Source organism: Oncorhynchus clarkii, chromosome 16 (genome assembly GCF_045791955.1).
Source record: "Oncorhynchus clarkii lewisi isolate Uvic-CL-2024 chromosome 16, UVic_Ocla_1.0, whole genome shotgun sequence".
NCBI lineage: Eukaryota > Metazoa > Chordata > Actinopteri > Salmoniformes > Salmonidae > Oncorhynchus > Oncorhynchus clarkii.
The window spans coordinates 22,209,123-22,235,306 of NC_092162.1; the positions used below are offsets into that span (position 1 = coordinate 22,209,123).

Sequence of the window (26,184 nt, forward strand, 5' to 3'; positions counted from 1 at the left end):
CAGCTCTTTGGTCTTGGCCATAGTGGAGTTTGGAGTGTGACTGTTTGAGGTTGTGGACAGGTGTCTTTTATACTGATAACAACTTCAAACAGGTGCCATTAATACAGGTAACGAGTGGAGGACAGAGGAGCCTCTTAAAGTTACAGGTCTGTGAGAGCCAGAAATCTTGCTTGTTTGTAGGTGACTAAATACTTATTTTCCACCATAATTTGCAAATAAATTCATAAAAAATCCTACAATGTGATTTTCATGATTTATTTTCTCTCATTTTGTCTGTCATAGTTGAAGTGTACCTATGATGAAAATTACAGGCCTCTCATCTTTTTAAGTGGGAGAACTTGCACAATTGGTGGCTGACTAAATACTTTTTTGCCCCACTGTATGTCGTAATGTCGTGACAACCATTAGTCTGGATGACTTACCTGTCGTAACACTTCCCGTGGAGCAGGGACTTCGCGTAACGGTCCAGACTAGCAGCTGGGTCTTCTCCCATCATGCCTTGCTCGTCATCGTCCAAGGTCACAAAGAACGCTGCTTTCTCAATGCAGTCGAGTGACCGCTTGTTCACGCCCAAGCTGAAGTATTCCTTCCTGGCCTTGGCCCAGGGAATTCTGAGAAACAAAATGTATTGCTTAGTAGGACAGGTACAGCCAGGCACACAGACCTGGGTCATGTTCAGTAGGTGGAAAACATTTCTAGACGGAGTGAAACGGAGAGGTACAACCAGAACACAGATTTGTCATTTTCCGGTTTTGCTACGGTGTTCCCTACTGAACACAACCCAGATATTTTCCATTGGGGATTTTTTTTGAGCCCCTGCTATCAATCAGATGACTGTATATTTTACCAAAACATCCATGACTCACCTGTCTCCAGCCGTCAGGGCCCCGAGCTTCTCCTCTCCCGGGGAGGGGGGCGACGGGTCATCCAGGATCCTCTGGAGCTGCGACTCGATCTCGCGTGGTGACAGCGGCCGGCTAGACGAGTACATCCTCAGACGGAAGTAGCGCCCCCGGTGGTACACCGCCACATAGTCACTGTCCTGCCAGTGCTGCACCGTGTCTACACAACAGAAAGAGGGAGAGAGAGAAGGGAGAGAGGGAAGAGAGAGAGAAGGGAGAGAGGGAAGAGAGAGAGTTAAATATGGTACAGATGCCTTGGAGGAGCAGATGGACAGGGGCAGAGGGTACAGAAAGGGAGGGAGACTGACAGCCTACAGAGGAAGGAGAGGTGACTGACTAGAAACTACAGGACCAGCTGCAGACAAGAGAGTTTTCAACATTACCACCATGTAACCATAATACAGGACCTGTGTTGATATCAGTAATGCCAATGTCAAAAGCGCCACTTGCCCACAGTGTTTGCTGGCTGGAAAATAAGATTGACGATATGGGGAACAAAATTGCCAGAGTAGGGGACATGTCAATATTTTATAGTCACGACAAAGCAATGATACAGGTCTCAAATGCTGGTCATTGAAGGGCGCTTACATCTGCAAGTTCTTAAAGTAGTTTCAGCTCAAACCAATAGAAAGATTTGGTTTGAGAGTGTGTATTTAGCGAAGGGAAATTAAGTGGTACCAAACCGTCCAGTAGCAAATAATTCCCACCATGAATTAAAGTCTTTAAAGTACAGTACCAGTCAAAACTTGACACACCTACTCATTCAAGGGTTTTTATTTATTTTTTTACCATTTTCTACATTGTAGGATAATAGTGAAGACATCAAAACTCTGAAATAACACATATGAAATCATGTAGTAACCAACAAAGTGTGAAACAAATCAAAATATAATTTAGATTTTAGATTCTTCAAAGTAGCCACCCTTTGCCTTGACGACAAATTGCATTCTCTCAACCAGCTTCATGAGGTAGTCACCTGGAATGCATTTCAATTAACAGGTGTGCCTTGTTAAAAGTTTATTTGTGGAATTTCTTTCCTTCTTAATGCGTTTGAGCCAATCAGTTGTGTTGTGGCAGGGTAGGGGTGGTATACAGAAGACAGCCCTATTTAGTAAAAGACAAAGTCCATGGTCTATGATGAAACTGGCTCTCATGAAGACCGCCACAGGAAAGGAAGACCCAGAGTTACCTCTGCTGCAGAGGATAAGTTCATTAGAGTTACCCGCCTCAGCGAATCGGCAATTAACTGCACCTCAGATTGCAGCCCAAATAAATGCTTCACAGAGTTCAAGTAACAGACACATCTCAACATCAACTGAATGAATCAGGCCTTCATGGTCGAATTGCTGCAAAGAAACCACTACTAAAGGACATCAATAATAATAAGAGACTTGCTTGGGCCAAGAAACACGAGCAATAGACATTAGACCGGTGGAAATCTGTCCTTTGGTCTGATGAGTCCAAATTTGAGATTGTTGGTTACACAGATGTGTCTTTGTGAGATGCAGAGTAGGTGAACGGATGATCTCCGCAAGAGGAGGTGTGATGGTGCTTTGCTGGTGACAGTTTTAGTGATTTATTTAGAATTCAAGGCACACTTAACCAGCATGGCCACCACAGCATTCTGCAGCGATACACCAACCCATCTGGTTTGCACTTAGTGGGACTATCATTTGTTTTTCAACAGGACAATGACCCAAAACACACCTCCAGCCTGTGTAACGGCTATTTGACCAAGAAGACGAGTGATGGAGTGCTGCATCAGATGACCTGGCCTCCACAATCACCCGACCTCAAACCATTTGAGATGGTTTGGGATGAGTTGGACCACAGAGTGAAAGAAAAGCAGCCAATAAGTGCTCAGCATATGTGGGAACTCCTTCAAGACTGTTGGAAAAGCATTCCAGGTGACTACCTCATGAAGCTGATTGAGAGAATGCCAATAGTGTGCAAAGCTGTCATCAAGGCAAAGGGTGGCTACTTTGAAGAATCAAAATGTAAACTATATTATGATTTGTTTAACACCTTTTTGGTTACTACATGATTCCATATGTGTTATTTCATAGTTTTGATGTCTTCACTTCTATTCTACAATGTAGAAAAGAGTAAAAATAAAGAAAAACCATTGAATGAGTAGGTGTGTCCAAACGTTTGACTGGTACTGTATATCCAAGTGATTTGTTGATAACTTTTAAAATGTTTCGCTACAACAAATTGGGGAGTAATTCCTAGTCAAGTGCTGCAACACCTAGTGAAGAACACTATAAAAACAGGCTATATGTTGTAATTGTCAACATAAACCAAACAGGTGGGGAATTATAAAATACTGGACCGATTTATAAAACAAGGGCTCCTGTTTGTAATCGGGCAAGGGCGTGGTGGTCACCGCGGGGACTTAGCAGAGGGATGTCACAACACATGGGAGATACAAGGACAGGGATACTACGTGTGTCCCAAATGGCACCTTGTTCCCCATGGACCCTGGTCAAAAGTGGCGAACTATATAGGGAAAAGGGTGCCATAGGAGACGCATCCTACATGTATTGAGGAAGTGTTAATACCTGTGATCGTCCCGGGGATTCGACAAGAGTCAAACATCCTCTCAAACTGATAGGAACAGCAAGGGACCGAAGACATCAACAACCACTGAGCGATAGAGGAACCGGGGGAGAAAAAAACAAAGAAATATGGGGGAGGATAGAGGAGAGGACACAATGGGACGACAGACAAAAAAAACAAGGGACCAAGTGAAAGGGAAAAGAGGAGGAACAACAGAACAGGTGGGAATAGTGAAAAGGAAAGAGGTGAACGAAAACAAATATAAAGTGGATAGATACAAGAGAAGTCCGTTAGAGGCAAGCCCTTTCCAGAGTGACGGCACAGACAACAGACTAGGAAACAGGACGGATGAGAGACAGTGAAAGATGACAGAGCAGTTTTGTGGCGGACATTTTGTGACTGTGTGAAGTACAAACACCCCTCTCTTCACGAAATGGACAGTGAGACCATACACACATTACTGCAAATGTCCAGTCAGTTATGGTACAGTATGGCAACCCTCTCCAAATAACCGTTCCTCCATGACGAAAGGGGGGCTTTAGTAAAAAAGTTTGGAAAGCACCGTCTTATTTGAATGGCTACTGATATTTACTGCACATTTGTACGGTAAAACCTATACATCTGTGTTAATGTGTGCTTTGAACGCCAGGCATGTATTGTATTTTCCTTTGTACATATAGGTACTGTGTTCAGAAGTGTGTATTGATGTAGATGACTCTACATGTGTGTTTACCGGTCTCCTCTCCAGGAGTGCGTGTGGTGTTGAACATCCTCTCACACTGAGCTGCACACAGAGGAATGACAGTGCCTGGAACACGACTCTGGGGAGGAACAGGAGGAGAGGGAGAGAGGGGGGGAGAGCAAGAGAGAGTTCAGAGAGCGAGAGTGCAGACCGGAGAGCGAGCGAGAGTTCGGATCGGGGAGCGAGCGAGCGAGAGTTCGGACCGGGGAGCGAGCGAGCAAGATTTCGGACCGGCGAGCGAGCGTTCGGACCGGGGAGCGAGCGTTCGGACCAGGGAGCGAGCGAGCGTTCGGACCGGGGAGCGAGCGAGCGAGCGTTCGGACCGGGGAGCGAGCGAGCGTTCGGACCGGGGAGCGAGCGAGCGAGCGTTCGGACCGGGGAGCGAGCGAGCGAGCGTTCGGACCGGGGAGCGAGCGAGCGAGCGTTCGGACCGGGGAGCGAGCGAGCGAGAGTTCGGACCGGGGAGCGAGCGAGCGAGAGTTCGGACCGGGGAGCGAGCGAGCGAGAGTTCGGACCGGGGAGCGAGCGAGCGAGCGAGAGTTCGGACCGGGGAGCGAGCGAGCGAGAGTTCGGACCGGGGAGCGAGCGAGCGAGCGGGGAGCGAGCGAGCGTTCGGACCGGGGAGCGAGCGAGCGTTCGGACCGGGGAGCGAGCGAGCGTTCGGACCGGGGAGCGAGCGAGCGTTCGGACCGGGGAGCGAGCGAGCGAGCGAGCGTTCGGACCGGGGAGCGAGCGAGCGAGCGAGCGTTCGGACCGGGGAGCGAGCGAGCGAGCGTTCGGACCGAGCGAGCGAGCGTTCGGACCGGGGAGCGAGCGAGCGAGCGTTCGGACCGGGGAGCGAGCGAGCGAGCGTTCGGACCGGGGAGCGAGCGAGCGAGCGTTCGGACCGGGGAGCGAGCGAGCGAGCGTTCGGACCGGGGAGCGAGCGAGCGAGCGTTCGGACCGGGGAGCGAGCGAGCGAGAGTTCGGACCGGGGAGCGAGCGAGCGAGAGTTCGGACCGGGGAGCGAGCGAGCGAGAGTTCGGACCGGGGAGCGAGCGAGCGAGAGTTCGGACCGGGGAGCGAGCGAGCGAGAGTTCGGACCGGGGAGCGAGCGAGCGAGAGTTCGGACCGGGGAGCGAGCGAGCGAGAGTTCGGACCGGGGAGTGAGCGAGAGTTCAGACCAGGGAGTGAGAGGGTCGCGAGAGTTCAGACCAAGGAGCGAGAGAGAGTTCAGACCAGGGAGCGAGCGAGAGTTCAGACCAGGGAGCGAGCGAGAGTTCAGACCAGGGAGCGAGCGAGAGTTCAGACCAGGGAGCGAGCGAGAGTTCAGACCAGGGAGCGAGCGAGAGTTCAGACCAGGGAGCGAGCGAGAGTTCAGACCAGGGAGCGAGCGAGAGTTCAGACCAGGGAGCGAGCGAGAGTTCAGACCAGGGAGCGAAAGAGAGCGAGAGTTCAGACCAGGGAGCGAGAGAGAGCGAGAGTTCAGACCAGGGAGCGAGAGAGAGCGAGAGTTCAGACCAGGGAGCGAAAGAGAGCGAGAGTTCAGACCAGGGAGCGAGAGAGAGCGAGAGTTCAGACCAGGGAGCGAGAGAGAGCGAGAGTTCAGACCAGGGAGCGAGAGAGAGCGAGAGTTCAGACCAGAGGGAGAAGGACAGGAAAAGAAAAGAGAGAGAAAGGCAAAGGGAAGGTACAGAGTGTGGGGGTAGGGAGGAGAGATGGGGATGGTATGAGACCATGAGAGGGAATGGGTTTCAAACAAACTGGAAAATTAAACCAAAGGACACTTCAAACCTCTACACACAGAAGGTGCTAAAAAAAACTGGATGGATGGATTGATGCAGCTTACACACATGAACATGGTCAGTCCACACCAGAACACACTCAACATGTACACAGACAAACACACACAGAATGAGTTCATACTCAACACATCTCTCCTATTTCGGTACGTATTTAAAAGGAAATCGCAATAAAAACACCTCATTATGAAAACATGTCAACACCTTGGTACGGGCCCCTGCTCATATGTAAAATGAGTTCAGAGGATTTGTTGATTAGGGGTGTGCCGACATGGCCATACTCGCATTCGTAATCTAATCCGGAAGTTGTGAGTTGATAGTCAGAACGGAAGAAACTGAAGTGTTTTAATATGCCTAAATAGATGTTGGCAAAATACCTCCCTGCACGTTCTCACTGCAAAAAAAACCCTGCCGATTAGGAGCAGGTGTGCGCGTGTTCTCAAGTTTGCGGCCACTCAGTCGGAATGGGCACTAACGTTTCATATTCCCCCTACCCTTGCCCATCTGGTTAGATATTATGTACATTGATAGCTTGATAGCAAGTGTCCTCGCCATGGGATTTATCATAGTAGCGGGCCGCAGCAATCTAAATGATCAGACCGAAAACATGCGAGGAAAAGTGATCGGGTGAAATGATGAAGCGAGTGGGCGGAGGAATACAGCTTCATTCTATCCAATCAGAGCAGCAGGATCAACATACAGCCCGCCCTTATCTTTACAGACAGGGAAACTAGCCCGTTGTTATTTAGACTACGCACGTGACTGACTCAGACAGTACAGTATGATTTAGAAACTCTGACTGACTGACATGAGAAATATGCTTGCGGGAACTCCAAAAATATATATATTCTGATTACGGATATTTAAAAAAATATATATAAAAATACTCGGATCATAATTGTAACCAGATAATTGCCCATATCCGTTACGATACCTCTTTTGTCCGACTACTCGGCACACCCCTAGTTTTGATGTCAAATAAAGCTTTCTGATTGGTGCACCAAACCTATCGCGATCACACAGCAGCCATCGAGGCAGTAATTTCATGAATTATACATGGTATTCACTGAACGCATGATGTTCAAAGGCCAATGGTATTTTCATGCATAGGGCTCAGGGTTTTTCATTGGGCATCAAAATGGATGAAAACAGACAGAAGTAAGGAGGGCTATCTGGACTTCCCCAAAAAATAAATATATATATATTATAAAACGGTTTCAAACATTTTTCATTGCGTGCCCTAATGAATATGGCCCAGGTTAAACTTCAGCCCCTATCACACGCTAATGGTGGAGGTTGACCGGTTGTTGAACTCACAGGCTTGAGCTCCTCTCTGTTGAGCTTCCTGCGGTACATGAGGAAGGCATGAAGGGTGTTGCCTGCTCTGGCAGCCTGGATGGGGGTAGGCGTCACATACAAGAAGTCCTGGGGAGAGAGAGTGCGTGTGAGAGAGGGAGGAGGTGCCATTTTGACAACGCAAATCAGCATTGCTAAGTGGCAAACCAGAGAATACTATTAGTATGTGAAACACCTTCCCCTTTTCCACGAAAGGTAGGTAATGATTTATTTGAGAGCATTTCAAGTTTATCAAGTGCTTTTGGACTGTAGGGCCGCTGTTATGCTTCCAAAATGTCACCCATAGAGAAATAGACATGTTGTTTAACCTTTCCATACGCGAGTTCCAAATATCTCTAACGGTCGCCCCCAGCGCGAGTTGTTTTATGCACGTGATGTCAGAATGCACACTCTGTTCCAAAATGGCATTGTTACGCAACGGGACAGTTAACACGCGCTGCCTGCTAATTATCTATAGGCTGTGTTTCAACTTGTCAATTTCTAATTATTTTCTAACAAGTTGTATTTTCTAACGACAGTTTGAATTTTGAGGGTTGTTTCGCCTCATTAATTCACATAGAAATAGCCCAGTTCAGTGTTGCAGACAATTTATGATAGAGGCTTTACGGAGCCAGACAAAACTTCCCTCGTCGAGGAGAGCCATTCCCCATTTCTTCCACACATCAAGTATGCAGACATTTGCGAAGTCTTGCACGAACTGGCACATTTTCTGGCTGGCGCTCGCATTGCCTCCATTCTTTCCTTATAAATAAAAACTTTGGACATGTGTGTGTTCCTATCAAAGTAAGTGCCTTATTTTCTGTATATCGTGTTGTCGTGTCTACTGTAGCATGAAGTATGTATGTATGGAGCATAATGTTTCACAGTTTTATTCACATGTTTTCAAGTACTGGTGACAAATAATGCATTACGATAATTGCATAGATTGTAATGGACACCTATGATGTGTGTAAAACACATTTTTGAAGGTTGTACTGATTATAATGAGCTAATGCTAAGCTATTTGCCAGCTACGTGTGGCGCCATGTTTGTTGACATTATACAATGCATTCTGGGTGTCACGTAAACTTCTGTCAGACCAAAGATGTTATAATGAGGTGAAGGAATGGTTCACTCATCTTTCGGGAACACTTCCGGAAGTGAATGAAGGGAAGTGAATGATCGTAAACTACACACCCCTTCAACATGCATACTGCAAACAGACCAAACTCATCTAGTCTCCTCTTATCATCTTTGGTTGACGGGAAAAACAAACATGGCGGCGCACACAAACTACCCATCGCCGGATTACCTTTGATTTCTAGAAAGTGTTTTACAAAAAAAATTCAATCGATGTTAAGCTCAGCCGTGATGTGATGAAGTATAAATAGTAATCGCTATTAGCTCATTCATATTGTGGTTTCCGTCAGCTGAGAGTTCTCTAAATATGACCGCTTGTGTTACGTCAACATTTCCTCAGTTAGCGCTAGGACAAATGTAGCTTACATTTTCCAGTTTGGATGATTGTGTTATGCTGTCGCTACTTCTGTGAATGTCTGATCATTGCATCCAAAAATAAACTTGGCACATTCAGGACATAACTTTGTAAGGACTGCGTTTGTGCAAATATAGTTCAGTGAAAAATCAGCGTGGCCAGCTCAAATGCTGACTGTTGCATCAATCGAAACGGGACCTTCTAAATAAACGTTCTAATCCAACCGGTTTGAGCGTACGATCCAGGGACCCCTGTAGAATGATAACACCCATTTGTTGGGTTAAAGGTTAAATGGACCAAACCGCGGTCATCGTTCAAGTAGAATAGGGAATCGTGTTTGCTCTATTTGTTACATTTCTACCTGCAACGTTGTGAACGTTTCACCTCACTGAACACACCTCCGCTATTAGGAGACAGAACATGGGGAGTAGTCAATGATTTGTTGATACGTACCATGCCGTAGTAGTTGCTGTTGACCATGATAGGGCTCCGTCCTCTCAGGTAGATGTACTCCTCCCACCAGTCGCTCACCTAAAAGGGAAAAACACACCCCCAGGGTCGTGTCAGTCGACACAAAATGGACAACGGTAAGGTAGGTACCATCTGAAGTTGTCCCAATAAAAAATTGTTGTTTTCTTGATCCGTGACAAAATGTTTTGTTACAAAGTGCCCTAATGAATACACCCCATAGAAATCCTCTGTGGCACAACCATGCAACATCCTGGCCAGGGGGCCACAGCCCTCACACACCCTCAGCACATCCATTACAATGAATAATTCAAAATGGCCTGCGACAAAGATCTACATTGTTCATGAGCATTTGACTATTAAAATAGGTCATTTCTACGTGTGCATAGCGCCTTTCTTTGTCTCACCTTCTGCTCTCTTAAAGCTCATTAGAGGAGAGGATCCAAGAATCCTCCAATAAGGAAGGCCCAAGGAAGCAAGGATTTGACGGCTCGTTACATTTTTGGACACAGCCACAGCCAAAGTCGACATATAAGCGGTTACTTACGTAGTTGGAAGCCCAGAGAGCCTTGAGTTTGAGGTACCACTGTAGCCGGTTCCCCAGGCTGCTCTCAAACTGAGTGGCCAGAGATGTCATGCGTTCAAACTCATCAGGGGTCATCAGCGGCCGCACCGACTCCAGATACTGCAGAGAAACAGAGAGAGAAGAACAAACACACAGAACAATATTCTATTAAATACATCATTGTGCAGTAGACACAGAACATTATCCCACATACAACAAAACAGAATACACAGAGGGAATCGAGCTAACGTGTGATGGAGGTACAATGGAGTGTTAGAGGTTCAGTAATACTGAGGGAGAGACAGAGAGAGAGAGAGATGTAGAGAGAGAGATGTAGAAAGATATGTAGAGAGAGAAGAGGTGTAGAGAGAGGTGTAGAGAGAGGTATAGAGAGAGGTATAGAGAGAGAGAGGTGTAGAGAAAGAGACATGTAGAGAGTGAGAGGTGTAGAGAAAGAGATGGAGAGAAAGAGACATGTAGAGAGAGACATGTAGAGAGAGAGACATGTAGAGAGAGAGACATGTAGAGAGAGAGACGTGTAGAGAGAGAGACGTGTAGAGAGAGAGAGGTGTAGAGAGAGAGAGGTGTAGAGAGAGAGAGGTGTAGAGAGAGAGAAGAGGTGGAGAGGTGTAGAGAGAGAGATAGAGAAGCAGAGAGATGTAGAGAGAGAAGAGGTGTAGAGAGAGAGGTAGAGAAGCAGAGAGATGTAGAGAGAGAAGAGGTGGAGAGGTGTAGAGAGAGAGGTAGAGAAGCAGAGAGATGTAGAGCGAAAGCAAGCGAGCGTAAGGAGAGATGACGGCAACTTCCAACCTGCATTTGTCTTTGTCTAGCCTCTGCAGAGTCCCCAACAACCGAAATTTCCGGTTTTCAGGGGAAATGGAAAGAGAGCCTGGGATGCAACTTCCCGCTTTTGGACGTTAAAAAACTCCTTATTAACTCCTGCTCCACATTTACTGGATTGGTTGAACAGTGCAAAAGAGAACCTCCCTTTTTCTCCTCGTCAAGACCAGTACATAGTGGAGATAGCTTCAGGCCGTTGGGTTAGTCTTTGTCAAGCGTGAATATCTGGTGAGCGGATATGCTGCATCTTCTGTCGAAATGTATTTCCCTGTTGGGACAATAAAGATTGAATTGAAGAGCGCCTCACCCTCTTGACCGTGTCTTTGACGGCCGGCACGGGCTGGTTTGGCAGAGAGCCCTGGTAGCTGTAGAGGAGAGGCTGTCTGCCCGAGAAGATCCGCACCAGCGCCTGTAACACACACAAACAAAGTCAGCCCGAGTCCCGGGTGGGGGCTAAATGCAGCTCTCCTACGACCACCTTGAAATACTACAGCTTTTAAATCTAACTAGCAGGGTGATTTTCTTCCCAATCTATCCAATCACTTTTTACCCTGATTGCAATGGAGGTAGAAAGATCATTTAGACACACCCCCCCTCCCAACAATTTTAGAGGAGAGCTTGAAAGTAAGCATTTCATTGTACGATGTACACCACACCGTATTCTGTGCATATGACAAATACAATGATGTGATGTTCAATTGTTGACGACTCCCCAGGAGTGGGTACGCGGCAGGAGTCTCTACAGATGCACGGTGTACACACACACACACACAGGAGAAGGTAATGAACAAGAGGCGGGGGGGGGGGGGGGGAATACCGACCACCCAGACTTTGGTGGTGTTGGACATCTTGCCGCGCTGCTCGAACATCCAACGGTGGTAAGAGAGGAGCTGCTTCAGGCACATGCGCATGGTGAAGATGAGGGAGAACCAGAGCAGCGTGCTGAACAGCACCGCCGACACCACCGTCTGACACTGGGCACTCAGAGACTGACTGGGAGGGGTTCATTCAATTAGTGAATGAAAGAGTGTTAAAGGAGGGGGGGGGAGAAAGAGAGAGAAGGATTTCAATGATTTGGTGAGAACATCTGAGAAAAGGGGGAAATATTTGACTTCAATACCCGTCTTTAAGCAATATTCGTAGACTTTGAAGACAGCGGAGTGTCTGTGCACGGTTGGTGACTGGTGCTAGCTACCTGACCGGTAGGTGCTCCTGGATCTTGGCGATGAGACCCATGGAGGGGTCGGAGCGCATGTACATGGTGGCCAGGATGGCGATGACCACAAACAGCCAGGAGGAGGGACTGGCCGGGTACACCCCCGTTATCACACCATTCTGTTGGAGAATTTGGGGGAAAAGAGATTGATCATTAAGGCACCCAACAGGAAGAAAACAAACTGAAAAGGGGAGGGACATGGATTAAAAAAACACATATTCTTTTTGGTTTTAAGTGCCCTAATAAACGGCATACGTCACCCATTCAAAACCCAATCACCTTCCCAGCCATGTCAACTCGGCATATAATCCAACGAGAGTATTGGATAATGCTCTTCACAGCTACTACCATGTACCTTGGCCTGGTTTTAAAAGCAAAAGGCCATAATCTCCCCAAGCTTATCTCCTGCACGAGTGACGGGACAGACAGAGATACAGCCAAAGTTAAGACCGGGGGAAAACAGAACAGGGATGAATGCGTGCCGGCATCGAGTTGGGACAAACACAGCGCGGGTGTGTGTTTACTAATGAGGTCACCCGGAGGGCATGTTTACCGCAAACAGATTAGAGAAAGGTGACGCTGCTGGCCGTTCATATTCCAGCTCTCTACTATTCAGCAGCACTGTGATGTTAAATGACACTGTTCAGCAGCACTGTGACGTTAAATGACACTGTTCAGCAACACTGTGACGTTAAATGACATACTGTTCAGCAGCACTGTGACGTTAAATGACACTGTTCAGCAGCACTGTGACGTTAAATGACACTGTTCAGCAGCACTGTGACATTAAATGACACTGTTCAGCAGCACTGTGACGTTAAATGACACTATTCAGCAGCACTGTGACGTTAAATGACATACTGTTCAGCAGCACTGTGACGTTAAATGACATACTGTTCAGCAGCACTGTGACGTTAAATGACATACTGTTCAGCAGCACTGTGACGTTAAATGACATACTGTACAGCAGCACTGTGACGTTAAATGACATACTGTTCAGCAGCACTGTGACGTTAAATGACATACTGTTCAGCAGCACTGTGACGTTAAATGACATACTGTTCAGCAGCACTGTGACGTTAAATGACACTGTTCAGCAGCACTGTGACGTTAAATAACATACTGTTCAGCAGCACTGTGACGTTAAATGACATACTGTTCAGCAGCACTGTGACGTTAAATGACATACTGTACAGCAGCACTGTGACGTTAAATGACAAACTGTTCAGCAGCACTGTGACGTTAAATGACATACTGTACAGCAGCACTGTGACGTTAAATGACATACTGTACAGCAGCACTGTGACGTTAAATGACACTGTTCAGCAGCACTGTGACGTTAAATGACATACTGTTCAGCAGCACTGTAACGTTAAATGACACTGTTCAGCAGCACTGTGACGTTAAATGACACTGTTCAGCAGCACTGTGACGTTAAATGACACTGTTCAGCAGCACTGTGACGTTAAATGACACTGTTCAGCAGCACTGTGACGTTAAATGACACTGTTCAGCAGCACTGTGACGTTAAATGACACTGTTCAGCAGCACTGTGACGTTAAATGACATACTGTACAGCAGCACTGTGACGTTAAATGACACTGTTCAGCAGCACTGTGACGTAAATGACATACTGTTCAGCAGCACTGTAACGTTAAATGACATACTGTTCAGCAGCACTGTGACGTTAAATAACATACTGTTCAGCAGCACTGTGACGTTAAATGACACTGTTCAGCAGCACTGTGACGTTAAATGACACTGTTCAGCAGCACTGTGACGTTAAATGACATACTGTTCAGCAGCACTGTGACGTTAAATGACACTGTTCAGCAGCACTGTGACGTTAAATGACACTGTTCAGCAGCACTGTAACGTTAAATGACATACTGTTCAGCAGTACTGTGACGTTAAATGACACTGTTCAGCAGCACTGTGATGTTAAATGACACTGTTCAGCAGCACTGTGACGTTAAATAACATACTGTTCAGCAGCACTGTGACGTTAAATGACATACTGTTCAGCAGCACTGTGACGTTAAATGACACTGTTCAGCAGCACTGTGACGTTAAATGACACTGTTCAGCAGCACTGTGACGTTAAATGACATACTGTTCAGCAGCACTGTGACGTTAAATGACATACTGTTCAGCAGCACTGTGACGTTAAATGACATACTGTTCAGCAGCACTGTGACGTTAAATGACACTGTTCAGCAGTACTGTGACGTTAAATGACACTGTTCAGCAGTACTGTGACGTTAAATGACATACTGTTCAGCAGCACTGTGACGTTAAATGACATACTGTTCAGCAGCACTGTAACGTTAAATGACATACTGTTCAGCAGCACTGTAACGTTAAATGACACTGTTCAGCAGCACTGTGACGTTAAATGACATACTGTTCAGCAGCACTGTAACGTTAAATGACACTGTTCAGCAGCACTGTGACGTTAAATGACACTGTTCAGCAGCACTGTAACGTTAAATGACACTGTTCAGCAGCACTGTAACGTTAAATGACACTGTTCAGCAGCACTGTAACGTTAAATGACACTGTTCAGCAGCACTGTAACGTTAAATGACAAACTGTTCAGCAGCACTGTGACATTAAATAACATACTGTTCAGCAGCACTGTGACGTAAAATGACACTGTTCAGCAGCACTGTGACGTTAAATGACATACTGTACAGCAGCACTGTGACGTTAAATGACATACTGTTCAGCAGCACTGTGAAGTTAAATGACACTGTTCAGCAGCACTGTAATGTTAAATGACACTGTTCAGCAGCACTGTGACGTTAAATGACATACTGTTCAGCAGAGGTCAGGTTTAAGTGTGTCAGAGCAGTATGTCCCCCTCTGCTGTTTGTGCTGATATGATTATTATACACAGCTGAGGTATGTCACAGTAGATCACAGTAGAATGACGTATGGACGCTGTTGTGCAGAAACCATGTGATGTAATTCTAACCGACAGACAGAGAGAAAAGCAGACAGGGAGGAAGACAGACGAAGGCATAGAGAGGAAGACAGGGAGGCATAGAGAGGAAGACAGGGAGGCATAGAGAGGAAGACAGGGAGGCATAGAGAGGAAGACAGGGAGGCAGAGAGAGGAAGACAGGGAGGCAGAGAGAGGAAGACAGGGGGGCAGAGAGAGGTAGACAGGGGGGCAGAGAGAGGTAGAGGTAGACAGGGGGGCAGAGAGAGAAAGACAGGGAGGCAGAGAGAGAAAGACAGGGAGGCAGAGAGAGAAAGACGGAGGCATAGAGAGAAAGACAGGGAGGCATAGAGAGTAAGACAGGATGGCATAGAGAGTAAGACAGGATGGCATAGAGAGTAAGACAGGATGGCATAGAGAGTAAGACAGGATGGCATAGAGAGTAAGACAGGATGGCATAGAGAGGAAGACAGGATGGCATAGAGAGGAAGACAGGGAGGCATAGAGAGGAAGACAGGGAGGCATAGAGAGGAAGACAGGGAGGCATAGAGAGGAAGACAAAGACAGACCAATCTTAAGACATGCAAACAGAAGAAAAAGGTAGTAGTCAAGTAGCAGTGCAGTAGAACAGACAGGCTTACCGACAGATAGATGGACAAGGGAGGCAGACAGACAGGTGTACAGAAAGGCAATTAAGATAGACAGCGATAACCCGGAGAGATAGTCTGAGGGGATAGCCTGGGGTCTACACTTAGCGGAGGTCAGGTCTAAGCGAGTCAGAGCAATTTGTCCCCCTTGCAGGCGATAAAGACCAACAGCGATGACCCAGAAAGCTCGTCTGGGAGTATGTACATTTGGGCTAGCCAGAGAGACACACACACCAACGAAAGAGAAAGCCAGACAGATCAAAGACAGACAGACCAGGCCCTCAGACATGTCCAGTACCTTGAGGCGAATTAACTTCTTTTTCCAGGAGCGCAGGCCCGAGAGGTAGATCTCCGTGAGGGCCTGGTGGGACAGCTGCAGGTCGATGCCTTCCGGAGTCACCGTGAACTGGAAGGCCACGGCCTGGTGGGCTTCAGCCATGCCTGGAAAAAGGGACGGAGAGAGCGAGAAGGGGCAGATCGAGACAGGGGGAAAAAAATATATATATATTAAGTGACCATCTTCCATACCAACTACAACTCTTTCGCCTTAACCTACACGTGTACGCACAATTATCAATAAAACTACACCGAGTTTAAAATCGAGGAGAGGAAATGGGTGAGTTTAGCCTGATTTGTTCACGTCGCTAAAACAGTTTACAGCAGTGGTTCTCAAACCTCTCCTCGGGAGGGGCTCCCAAACATTTCACAATGCTGATGTCGTCCTTAACTAGCTCAGCTGATCACCCGATCGAGAGCTTGATAATTAGTTGACAAGTATAAATAATCAGACGTGCTAGCTCTTAAATAGTTCAATTACATGGAATGTTACTTCGCAGCCTTATTCTACAATTGATTTTATTTAAAAAATCTATCAATCAATCTCCACACAATACCCCATAATGACAAAGCAAAAACAGGTTTTTAGAAATGTGTGCAAACTTAAATTTAAAAAACTAAATATTACATAAGTATTTAGGCCCTTTACTCAGTACTTTGGCAGCGAGTCTTCTTGGGTATGACGCCACAAGCTTGGCACACTTGTATTTGGGGGGTTTCTCCCATTCTTCTCTGCAGATCCTCTCAAGCTCTGTCAGGTTGGATGGGGAGCGTTGCTGCACAGCTATTTTCAGCTCTCTCCAGAGATGTTTGGGCTCTGGCTGGGCCATTCAAGGACATTCAGAGACTTGTCTCAAAGCCACTCCTGCGTTGTCTTGGCTGTCTGCTTAAGGTCATTGACCTGTTGGAAGACGAAGCTTCACCTTAGTCGGAGGTCCTGAAAGCTCTGGAACAGGTTTTCATCACGGATCTCTGTGCTTTGCGCCGTTCACCTTTCCCTCGATCCAGACTACTCTTTCAGTCCCTGCCGCTGAAAAACATCCCAACAGCATGATGCTGCCGCCACCATGCTTCACAGTAGGTTTCCTTAAGAAATGACACTTGGCATTCAGGCCAAACAGTTCAATTCTGGTTTCATCAGACCAGAGAATCTTGTTTCTCATAGTCTGAGAGTCCTTTATGTGCCTTTTGGCAAACTCCAAGAGGGCTGTCATGTGCCTTCTCCTGAGGAGTGGCTTCCATCTGGCCACTCAACCATAAAGGCCTGATTGGTGGACTGCTGCAGGTTCTCATCTTCACAGAGGAACTCTGTTTATAAATCAGAAACACCTGCAAAGAGTTGCAATGGAGCTGAGCAATATAATCATCTTGGCCTACAGCAAAGATGGTGGCTAAATGAAGAGAGTTCACTCAGGCTGTTTACGGTTGAAAAACATTGTCAGTTTCAGTCTACTTAACGGGGTGGGACTCCCGTAGACACCAATGTAATAGCAGCTGGGTGTGGTCTACTTAGTTCATTGACTTTCATTAAACCTCCCCCCCTCGCTACCTCTTCAGTCTCTGGCTACAGCGACACTTGGCTGCCTGAGCCATGGAGCAAACTAAAATAGGGGGTGACAACTAATGTTTTTTTCCACCTCCCCTTTATCAGTAAATTATTATAATCCATTGGATAATTTGTCGAAAAAAAATTAAAAATTGTCTGCATTAAAATGGGGCCATTTTATAAATCGTAAAATTGCATCATATGATTGCATTTTAGAGCCCCGCTCCCCCCAAGAAGAATGGTTTAGACCACTAAGGTTTTAGACAAATTTGTTTTGCATGGCCCGGAGCAAAATAAACTTGCCCATTACTTCAATAGTTAGGCACACACACACATATATATATATATATATATATATATATATATATATATAACCGTAGCTTATATTCCTTCTACGGTATTTCTATGCTGGATTCGCAGCCGCAATTTAAATAATGCATTGATATATAGCTAGCTAGCTAAAATGATAACAGAGCGAATATAGCTATTTGTTCATGTCCGTGTCCAAATATTAATGACGTCTAGAATCCGACAGAGTTTCACTGGAATTATCCAAACACAGACAAACTTCAACAAATGCAGACAAACCCTCAACATGTCAACAGCTTGTATAGGCATGATTTAGCTGAGACTCATCTCTTGACACGTATGCTGGGAGTCGTTTTCTGAAATAATTATTTTCCCCTGACTTACAGCATCTTAAAGCTGCAATATGTCACTTTTTGGGCGACCTGACCAAATTCACATAGAAATGTGAGTTATAGATATGTCATTCTAATTGAAAGCAAGTCTAAAAAGCAGTAAATCTGTTCTATATACGCCATTTCTATGCTTTCACGTGTTTCATTTTTTGCATCAATTACTTTCGGTTTTGTACACCAGCTTCAAACATCTGAACAAACAATATTGTTGGTTATTAAAAAAATATTTCACAGCAGTTTAGATGGTACAATGATTCTCTACACTGGCTTGTTTTTTCACAAACTGAAATTAGGCGAACTATTTGAATTTTAGCAGCCAGGAAATGGCAGAGTGATGTCTGCAAATTGCACTTTTAACTGAAATGGTGCTCACATAACTTTCCTAGCATGCTAGCTAGTTACACCAACAGTTTTATTTGTTGTTATTTCTCTGCTACACGTGGCAATTACCATAATGTTCCCACCCCCAATTCCTGAATATGTTTTAGCAGCCTGCATCAGTCTTCAAGGTGAAACCTAAACGAGAATTTCCAGATGAGCTGCATTGTAACCTAAGGTGAGATGACACTTAGGACACTTGGAGTGGGTTCCAAACGCCACCCTATTCCCTTTATAGTGCACAACTTATGAGAAGGACCCATATTCATGCACTATATAGGACAAGGGTTACACCCAATGTTCCCTCTAAGAGGCTTGCGGGTGCGCAGCTCGCCAGGGACTGGCGTGCAGAAGAAAAATCAGCCTGCGCAGTGAAGCACAAGATTAAAAAGTTGAGTGAAGTTCAGAGTTTTCCCCGTTAGTTAACACTATCAACGTTTCCCTTCACTGTGGGAATTGTGATCGAATCAACGCAATATTAGGCACTTTCAATGCAACATACCAAAACAAAACTGTTGTTGTTGACAGAACGCATCGGAGTACCATTCTATTGCATTGACAGGCACGTACTCTACACAGACCGGTGCGCCATAAACAAATCAGAACTGCAGTAGGCCTAAATGCAAATAGACCGTTGCCATATATGGATTTGTTCTATTCACTTTGAACTGGACTGTTTTACAGCATGAGCTGTCAGTTTTCATGCACTTGTTTTGAGTTCAAAGCAAGAAATGCTTATAGCCACGTGTGCGCATATTATTTGCTAGTTAGTGAGTTATTTGCCCAGTTATAGTTCATTTGTAGCCAGCAAGGTGAGTGTGATAGCTTACGACAAGAGCACAAAACCTGTACATTTTAAAGCCCGCTTTGAAAAGCGAGTCAGGTAAAGAGCTTTTTGTCGTCTTAAAGGGGCAGTGCTCTATTTTGAGACCGGCTTGAAGAAGCTAAGTAGTTAATAGGCAGAGGGTAGCATAATTTGTCTGATTCTCTGTAATAATGGTATGGGAATAATAATACATTTTATTTTGTAAAGTGGTTTCCTGATTCAAACAACATTTTCAGTCACCTTGTCTGAAGGACAAGTGGATAAACAGGTTAATGTCAAGCCCTGCGTGTTTCATGGAATGTACGCCTGAATCAAACACCAGACTTTGGCTGTTACTGTTGGCTGAATGATAGAAACCCTATTTCCATGTTAAAATGTTACGCGATTCATTTTCTCCATTGTAAAAAAAAAAAAAATGCTGGGCCACTCTGGTAGGCCTACATTATGATCAATAGCCACATTAGCCTACTTGGATACTGTAAAAACAGTCAATTAAAATCAGGTACAACCTCAGTGTTCACAGTAAACGCACATGCAAGATCTGAAATTTGTGCCGGAAAATATTAAAAGGGAACTTTGGTTCCACCTGATAATTAATTACACCCACCTGGCGTCCCAGGTCGAAATCAGTCCCTGGTTAGACCTGGGACACACTCCAATGTAACAATTTGTTAGCTTCTGGTTATCATCACTATATCAAAATCCATTCACTGTATGCTACTACTGTACATAACAGCACCACCATACCTATTTTATTGTATATTCAAGTTTGAATTCATGTGAATTGTGCGAATGCCTTGTCTATATTGTGTATGGTACATTATGTGCAGCGACCTGTGCTGTTAACAAAATCAATAATTGTCATCTTTGCTGGTTCATCAACTGAAGACCATGTTTTGATGGGTCTTCCCCACATCGACGGGGCCGCAGTAGAGAAGGTGAAAGGCTTCAAGTTAGCAAACCGCAGAGCTCTTCAGAGGGTGGTGTGGTCTGCACAACGCCTCACCGGGGGCAAACTACCTGCCCTCCAGGACACCTACTGCACCCGATGTCACAGGAAGGCCATAAAGCTCAAGGACAACAACCACCCAAGCCACGGCCTGTTCACCCCGCTATCATCCAGAAGGAGAGTTCAGTACAGGTGCATCAAAGCTGGGAAAAACAGCTCTCAAGGTCAGACTTAAATAGCCAGTTACCATCTGGTTACTCAACACTGCTGCCCTATATACATAGAATCATTGGTCACTTTAATAATATTTACATAGTGGTTTTACTCATTTCATATGTACACACTATTCTAGACAAGACCAAATAAATATGTGCATTTGACCAATAAACCAATTACATAAAGTACTCATTTTACTGATACAATGATCTGACTGCTATATTTTATACACAACTACATCTCATGTGGCATACTGTAATTAATCACTTACAGTGGAGTAACAAAAGACATCAATGGTGCAAATGGCATTTATTAATGTGATGACAGAACTGCAACACACAATGTACTGGTTCACTTCAAAAATTATGTATTACTGATGACAGAACAAAACACACTGGTTCACTTCAAAAAGCATTTAGATTGACTAAAACTTTAAACAATTTCAAGTCATATGTACAGGATACGCATGGTATACAATGAAATGCTAACTTGCAGATTCCGTCAACAATGCAACAATAAAAAAATAAAAAAATGGTTAGGCAATGTCTGGCTGTGAAGCCGAATCATTGATGGGCCTGTTGTAATTACACCACATTCTCCACCTCCTTGAATCCCACGGAAACTCCTGTCGGCGAGTGATATTTGCGACAAATGGTACAAACACATGAAGGGAAGACTCTGTTCCCTCGTCCCCAGTCCCTCCTCCTTCAGCACCCAGTCCGACAGCAGCCTGCATAGACAGAACAAATAAGTAGCTAGAAACAAATGAATCCAATAACAATAAACTTTTTTTTTTTTTGATCAGAGTGCAATTATAAATACAAAAGTTATCAATATATAATTTTGTTACGTGTGCTATGACAAGAAGAATGTAACTTACTCGATATACACCTGTCCATTTGGTCCGCCGTGTCTGGGTTGCTTCTTCCAGTTCATTTTTGGGACATGGAAGAATCTCTAACTCAACAATTGAGGAGTGCAGAAAAGTCTGGTTTGTTAGTCATTGGGTTTTTTCGCCCGAGATATCAAGCCCTCCCAATCAATGGCAGTATGAAGTCCCACTCTGTGTAGCAGAAACACTCAACGTCAGTTGCCATGGATTGGCATCCCCCAGTCCCTCTCAGACCTAGCCACCGCTCCAGGAAGCTTGACAGCTGGTTCCACTGATTCAGTCTCCCTCCGTGCTCGCTCAGCGTCCAACTGCAGAAGTTCCTCCGTAGCATTGTGGATTTAATAAAAATGTCTCGGGGGGGGGGGGGGGGGAATGTTTTCTACCTCAAAGCCCAACATGACTTATCAAAATGTTATGAAGATTTACCAATAAGCAAACTAACTACTTTAGCTACTAGAGTAAGCAACAGCTGGCTGCCTCAAGGGAAACAAAAAAAAGAAAGCACAGGCAGAATTCAAAAAGTAGTCCATAAAATGAGGAAGTTGATAGAGAATATTTTTTAAATAATTAGTAAAAATGTCAGAACTTCAAAAATATTGATAAATTACAAACCATCCAGCTTTAAAGTCCATTTCTCTGCTCTTGAGAGGAGCTGGCTAAGTAGTTACCGCTGACTATCAGAAACTGCACTAAGCTAACGATAGGTTTCCTTTAACTTTCTCAAACTGCACGCAGAGACATAAATAGCATCCCTGAGTTACTCTGACTATGGGTAAGTAGGAAATTACCCCAAATCCCGAAGTTGCCTACCCATTTAATACAGTAAGTATTGCCCATCCATCACTAACCAGGCACCCTGTCAGACATTAAGAAACAAGGAAAGGGCTTTGCTTTGCTCTTCAAAGAAACTGGTTCAAGATGGGCATTCAAGCAGCTTCAGCTGCTAATAGATTAATGCCCACAGATGAGTTAGGGAGGACTGTGTGGTGCAATAACTGAAGGCTGGTTCGTCCAATGGAAACACCACGCTATTTTCAGATAAGCGATTGGATTAAAGCAACGTCAAAATGATAGCGCCAATCCATTATGGGGGATCATGTGAACGCCTGTCGCTTTGCCAACATGCTAGGTAGTGTGCGGTGTGAAAGGAAGGCCAGGTAGCGGTACCAGAGCAACAAGACTGACACCAACAGGCTCCTGAACAGTTCCTATCCCCAAGCCATAGCTAACAAAATGGCTACATGGATCTGCATTGACTCTTTAGTTAGTTTTGGCACTGACTTGGCACTCACTTCATTGGCTTACACTCACGCACTGCTGCTACTCCATTTACCGGATGCCTAGTCACCTTAACCCTATACAAATCTACCCCTACCACTCCAGTGTCCCCTGCACATTGCAAATATGTGACACAGGAATCTAGGCGTAAGTAGCGCATCACTACTTCACAGGTGAGGCAATTGTACGCAAACACCACATTTATCCGAATGCTTTTTTGGGGCATAAATGCCTTCTGGAACATGTGAACTTTCACGTAGCACACATCGGTCTAGACACATGAGCTGCTCTGTATGTGTCAGTAATCCTCTCTAAAGCAGTTATTTGTATAAAGATATCAAAGTACTGTGATGTCGCTACCGTTCACTTTCTGGAGGACCGAGTTTTGAAATCAGTTGAACGCCCGGTGGGAGCATGGACAGCTTGAAGAGATGGAGAAAATGCAGGCGTTTGATTACGTGGAGGGAGTCGAAAAGAGAACAAAGGCTGTTGTATAGAACACCCGTCTCTGGATTTAATTTCCAAACGAAGGGCAACCATGGCATCCGTGACAAGTGGGATAAGCGTTCATCCATGTATACTTATTTTAACTTAATATAATACATCAATAAAATCTATTTAGCCTCAAGTAAATAATGAAACATGTTCCATTTGGTTTAAATAATGCAAAAACATAGTGTTGGAGAAGAAAGTAAAAGTGCAATATGTGCTATGTAATAAAGCTAACGTTTAAGTTCCTTGCTCAGAACATGAGAACATATGAAACCTGGTGTTTCCTTTTAACATGAGTCTTCAATATTCCCAGGTAAGAAGTTTTAGGTTGTCGTTATTATAGGAATTATAGGACTCTCTCTATATACCATTTGTATTTCATTAACCTTTGACTATTAGATGTTCTTATAGGCACATTAGTATTGCCAGTGTAACAGTATAGCTTCCGTCCCTCTCCTCGCTCCTTCCTGGGCTCGAACCAGCAGCACAACGACAACAGCCACCATCGAAGCAGCGTTACCCATGCAGAGCAAGGGGAACAACTACTAGAAGGCTCAGAGCGAGTGACGTTTGAAACGCTATTAGTGCGCGCTAACTAGCTAGCCATTTCACTTCGGTTACACCAGCCTAATCTAGGGAGTTGATAGGCTTGAAGCCATAAACAGCGCAATGCCTGATGCACAACGAAGAGGTGCTGGCAAAACGCACAAAAGTGCTGTTTGAATGAACGTTTACGCGCCTGCTTCTGCCTACCACTGCTCAGTCAGATACTTGTATGCAACGCAGGACACGCTAGATAATATCTAAAAATATCATCAACCATGTGTAGTTCTTAAAAAACAATCACTAGTTAAGTTTAATGCTAGATAGCAACTTACCTTGGCTTACTGCATTTGCGTAACAGGCAGTCTCCTTGTGGAGTGCAACGAGAGAGAGGCAGGTCGTTATTGCGTTGGACTAGTTAACTGTAAGGGTGCAAGATTGGATCCCCCGAGCTGACAAGGTGAAAATCTGTCATTCTGCCCTTGAACAAGGCAGTTAACCCACCGTTCCTAGGCAGTCATTGAAAATAAGAATGTGTTCCTAACTGACTTGCCTAGTTAAATAAACATGAAATAAAAAGGTGTAAAAAAATAAATTAAAATAAAAATTCAGCAAAATCGGTGCCCAAAAATACAGATTTCCGATTGTTATGAAAACTTGAAATCGGCCCCAATTAGTCGCCCATTCCGATTAATCGGTCGACCTCTAGTGGGAACAATACAGAATGTTGTAGACAAAGAGCTCTCCAGTAGGTCAACCAAAACATTCAATGGGACATTCTCAAAAAAGGGTTTACAAGTTTATCAACTTCCAAAGCAGAATTACTTTCCCATTGTTCTTCAACTGTGGAGTGCGATATGCCATTTTCTAGCGCAGAGTTTCTACTTTATCCAATGTAAAAAAACGATTTCAGATTTTCTACATAAGACCGAATCGAGCCGGTTGGTCACATATGGCATTGGCACAGACCCTGTATATAATTGCTTTCTCGTGTACTTCTTATTTCTATTGTCTGCTTTTGCTCCACTTTATAGTACCACGGATATTGATTACAGCATTGATGGGAAAGAGCTTGCAAGAAAGGCATTTCACTGTATTTGTGCAAGTGACAAAACTTGAAAACTTCTGGGGCCTCCCGAGTGGCGCAGTGGTCTAAGGCAACACATCGCAGTGCTAGAGGCGTCACTACAGATCCAGGTTCCATCCCGGGCTGTGTCACAGCCGGTTGCGACCTTGACACCCATGAGGGAGGACACATTTGGCCCAGCACCGTCCGGGTTAGGGGAGTGTTTGGCCGGCTGGGATGTCCTTGTCCCGTCGCGCTCAAGCGACTCATTATGGCTGCCGGGTCATTATGGCTGACTTCACTTGCCAGCTGTACAGTGCGTCTTCGACACATTGGTGCAGCTGGCTTCCAGGTTAAGCGAGCAGTGTGTCAAGAAGCAGTGCGGCATGGCGGGGGGAGTGTTTCGGAGGACGCACGGGTCTCGACCGTTGCCTCTCTCGAGTCCGTAAGGGAGTTGCAGCGATGGGACAAGACTAAAGTACCAATTGGATATCACAAAATATAAATGAGTGGGCTGTCATTTGTCAAAGGCCATCGCCGTAGTGGACATTGGCTAGACTCAGACTGATGCTACAAAAGTTGATAGGGATGTTGACTGATGTGGTGGAACGAGTGTCTCTTCTGAGCTGATCACCATTTTTCCACCAAAGGGATTGATTTTGCTCTCCGCAAATATCGATAATGGCCTAGGGAACATTGACAAACATTCCTATAGGTCACATTCAGTATCTATTAATGCTCCAAACTCACACCTCCCCCATGCCTTTCATTCCCTCACCTCACACTACTCCCTATAGTGCACTTCTTGACCAGGGCCCATAGGACCAGGAACATTGATCAGATATATTAAAAACGTCCAACGTGTCTCCACCCTAAGGCAAAATGAGTAGATAAATGAAATGAGTTATAAAATTGCCCTAGGCCAGTGACAAAAAAAAAGTAACTGGCAAAATGTGTAAAATTACAACCAACTTGCTGTTCTATAGGAGAGAGCTGGCATATGCAGCAGTGAGTGTCCATGCCAGGGACTAACAGCAGTGAATTTCAGCTCTGATCACTTCACTGCAGCCCTTTGTGAGTGCCACCCCCCCCAAAAAAAACACCTTCTGTTTAGCTCAGCGCTGACTGCCAGCACACGGAGGGTTTCAACACTAGGAAATGTTGGCTCGGGCTCAATTCATCACTGATATCAGTTTGATCGCACTGAAAGCAGCAGGCATGAGACCTTAATCTATTGTGATAGCACATTAACCTTCCATATCTTAGTCACTGAGAGATCTAAGGGACGTTGTTTTATGGTTTTAATGGATTACAGTAGCCAACTGCTTCAGAAAGAAAAAAAAACATTGGCACCGGATGTGAGAGGATAATGGATCCAGAGAGAATATGATAAACAAAATTGCGGTACGTTTCCCATTTTTAATGCAAGCGCAGTCAGTAGAAAAATGTGTAACTTCGTTCTTCTAC

At 45.1% G+C, this 26,184-nt stretch overlaps 1 protein-coding gene across 2 annotated transcripts in view; it reads right to left on the bottom strand.

Annotated features, from left to right (window-relative positions):
* Positions 1-26,184, bottom strand: part of LOC139368194 (carnitine O-palmitoyltransferase 1, liver isoform-like) — a 40,178-nt gene that overhangs the window by 8,306 nt on the left and 5,688 nt on the right. The window contains exons 2-11 of one of the 2 annotated variants that reach the window (XM_071106833.1): positions 15,793-15,935; positions 11,883-12,022; positions 11,509-11,680; positions 10,995-11,096; positions 9,830-9,967; positions 9,268-9,345; positions 7,302-7,409; positions 4,195-4,282; positions 867-1,062; positions 423-611 (exon numbers count right to left, since the gene is read on the bottom strand). In XM_071106833.1, coding sequence (XP_070962934.1) covers positions 423-611; positions 867-1,062; positions 4,195-4,282; positions 7,302-7,409; positions 9,268-9,345; positions 9,830-9,967; positions 10,995-11,096; positions 11,509-11,680; positions 11,883-12,022; positions 15,793-15,933 — 1,352 coding nt within the window. In that variant the 5' untranslated portion in view covers positions 15,934-15,935. Of the gene's footprint in view, positions 1-422; positions 612-866; positions 1,063-3,463; positions 3,549-4,194; positions 4,283-7,301; positions 7,410-9,267; positions 9,346-9,829; positions 9,968-10,994; positions 11,097-11,508; positions 11,681-11,882; positions 12,023-15,792; positions 15,936-26,184 lie in introns of both variants that reach the window. The other variant, XM_071106834.1, reaches the window with a different exon arrangement.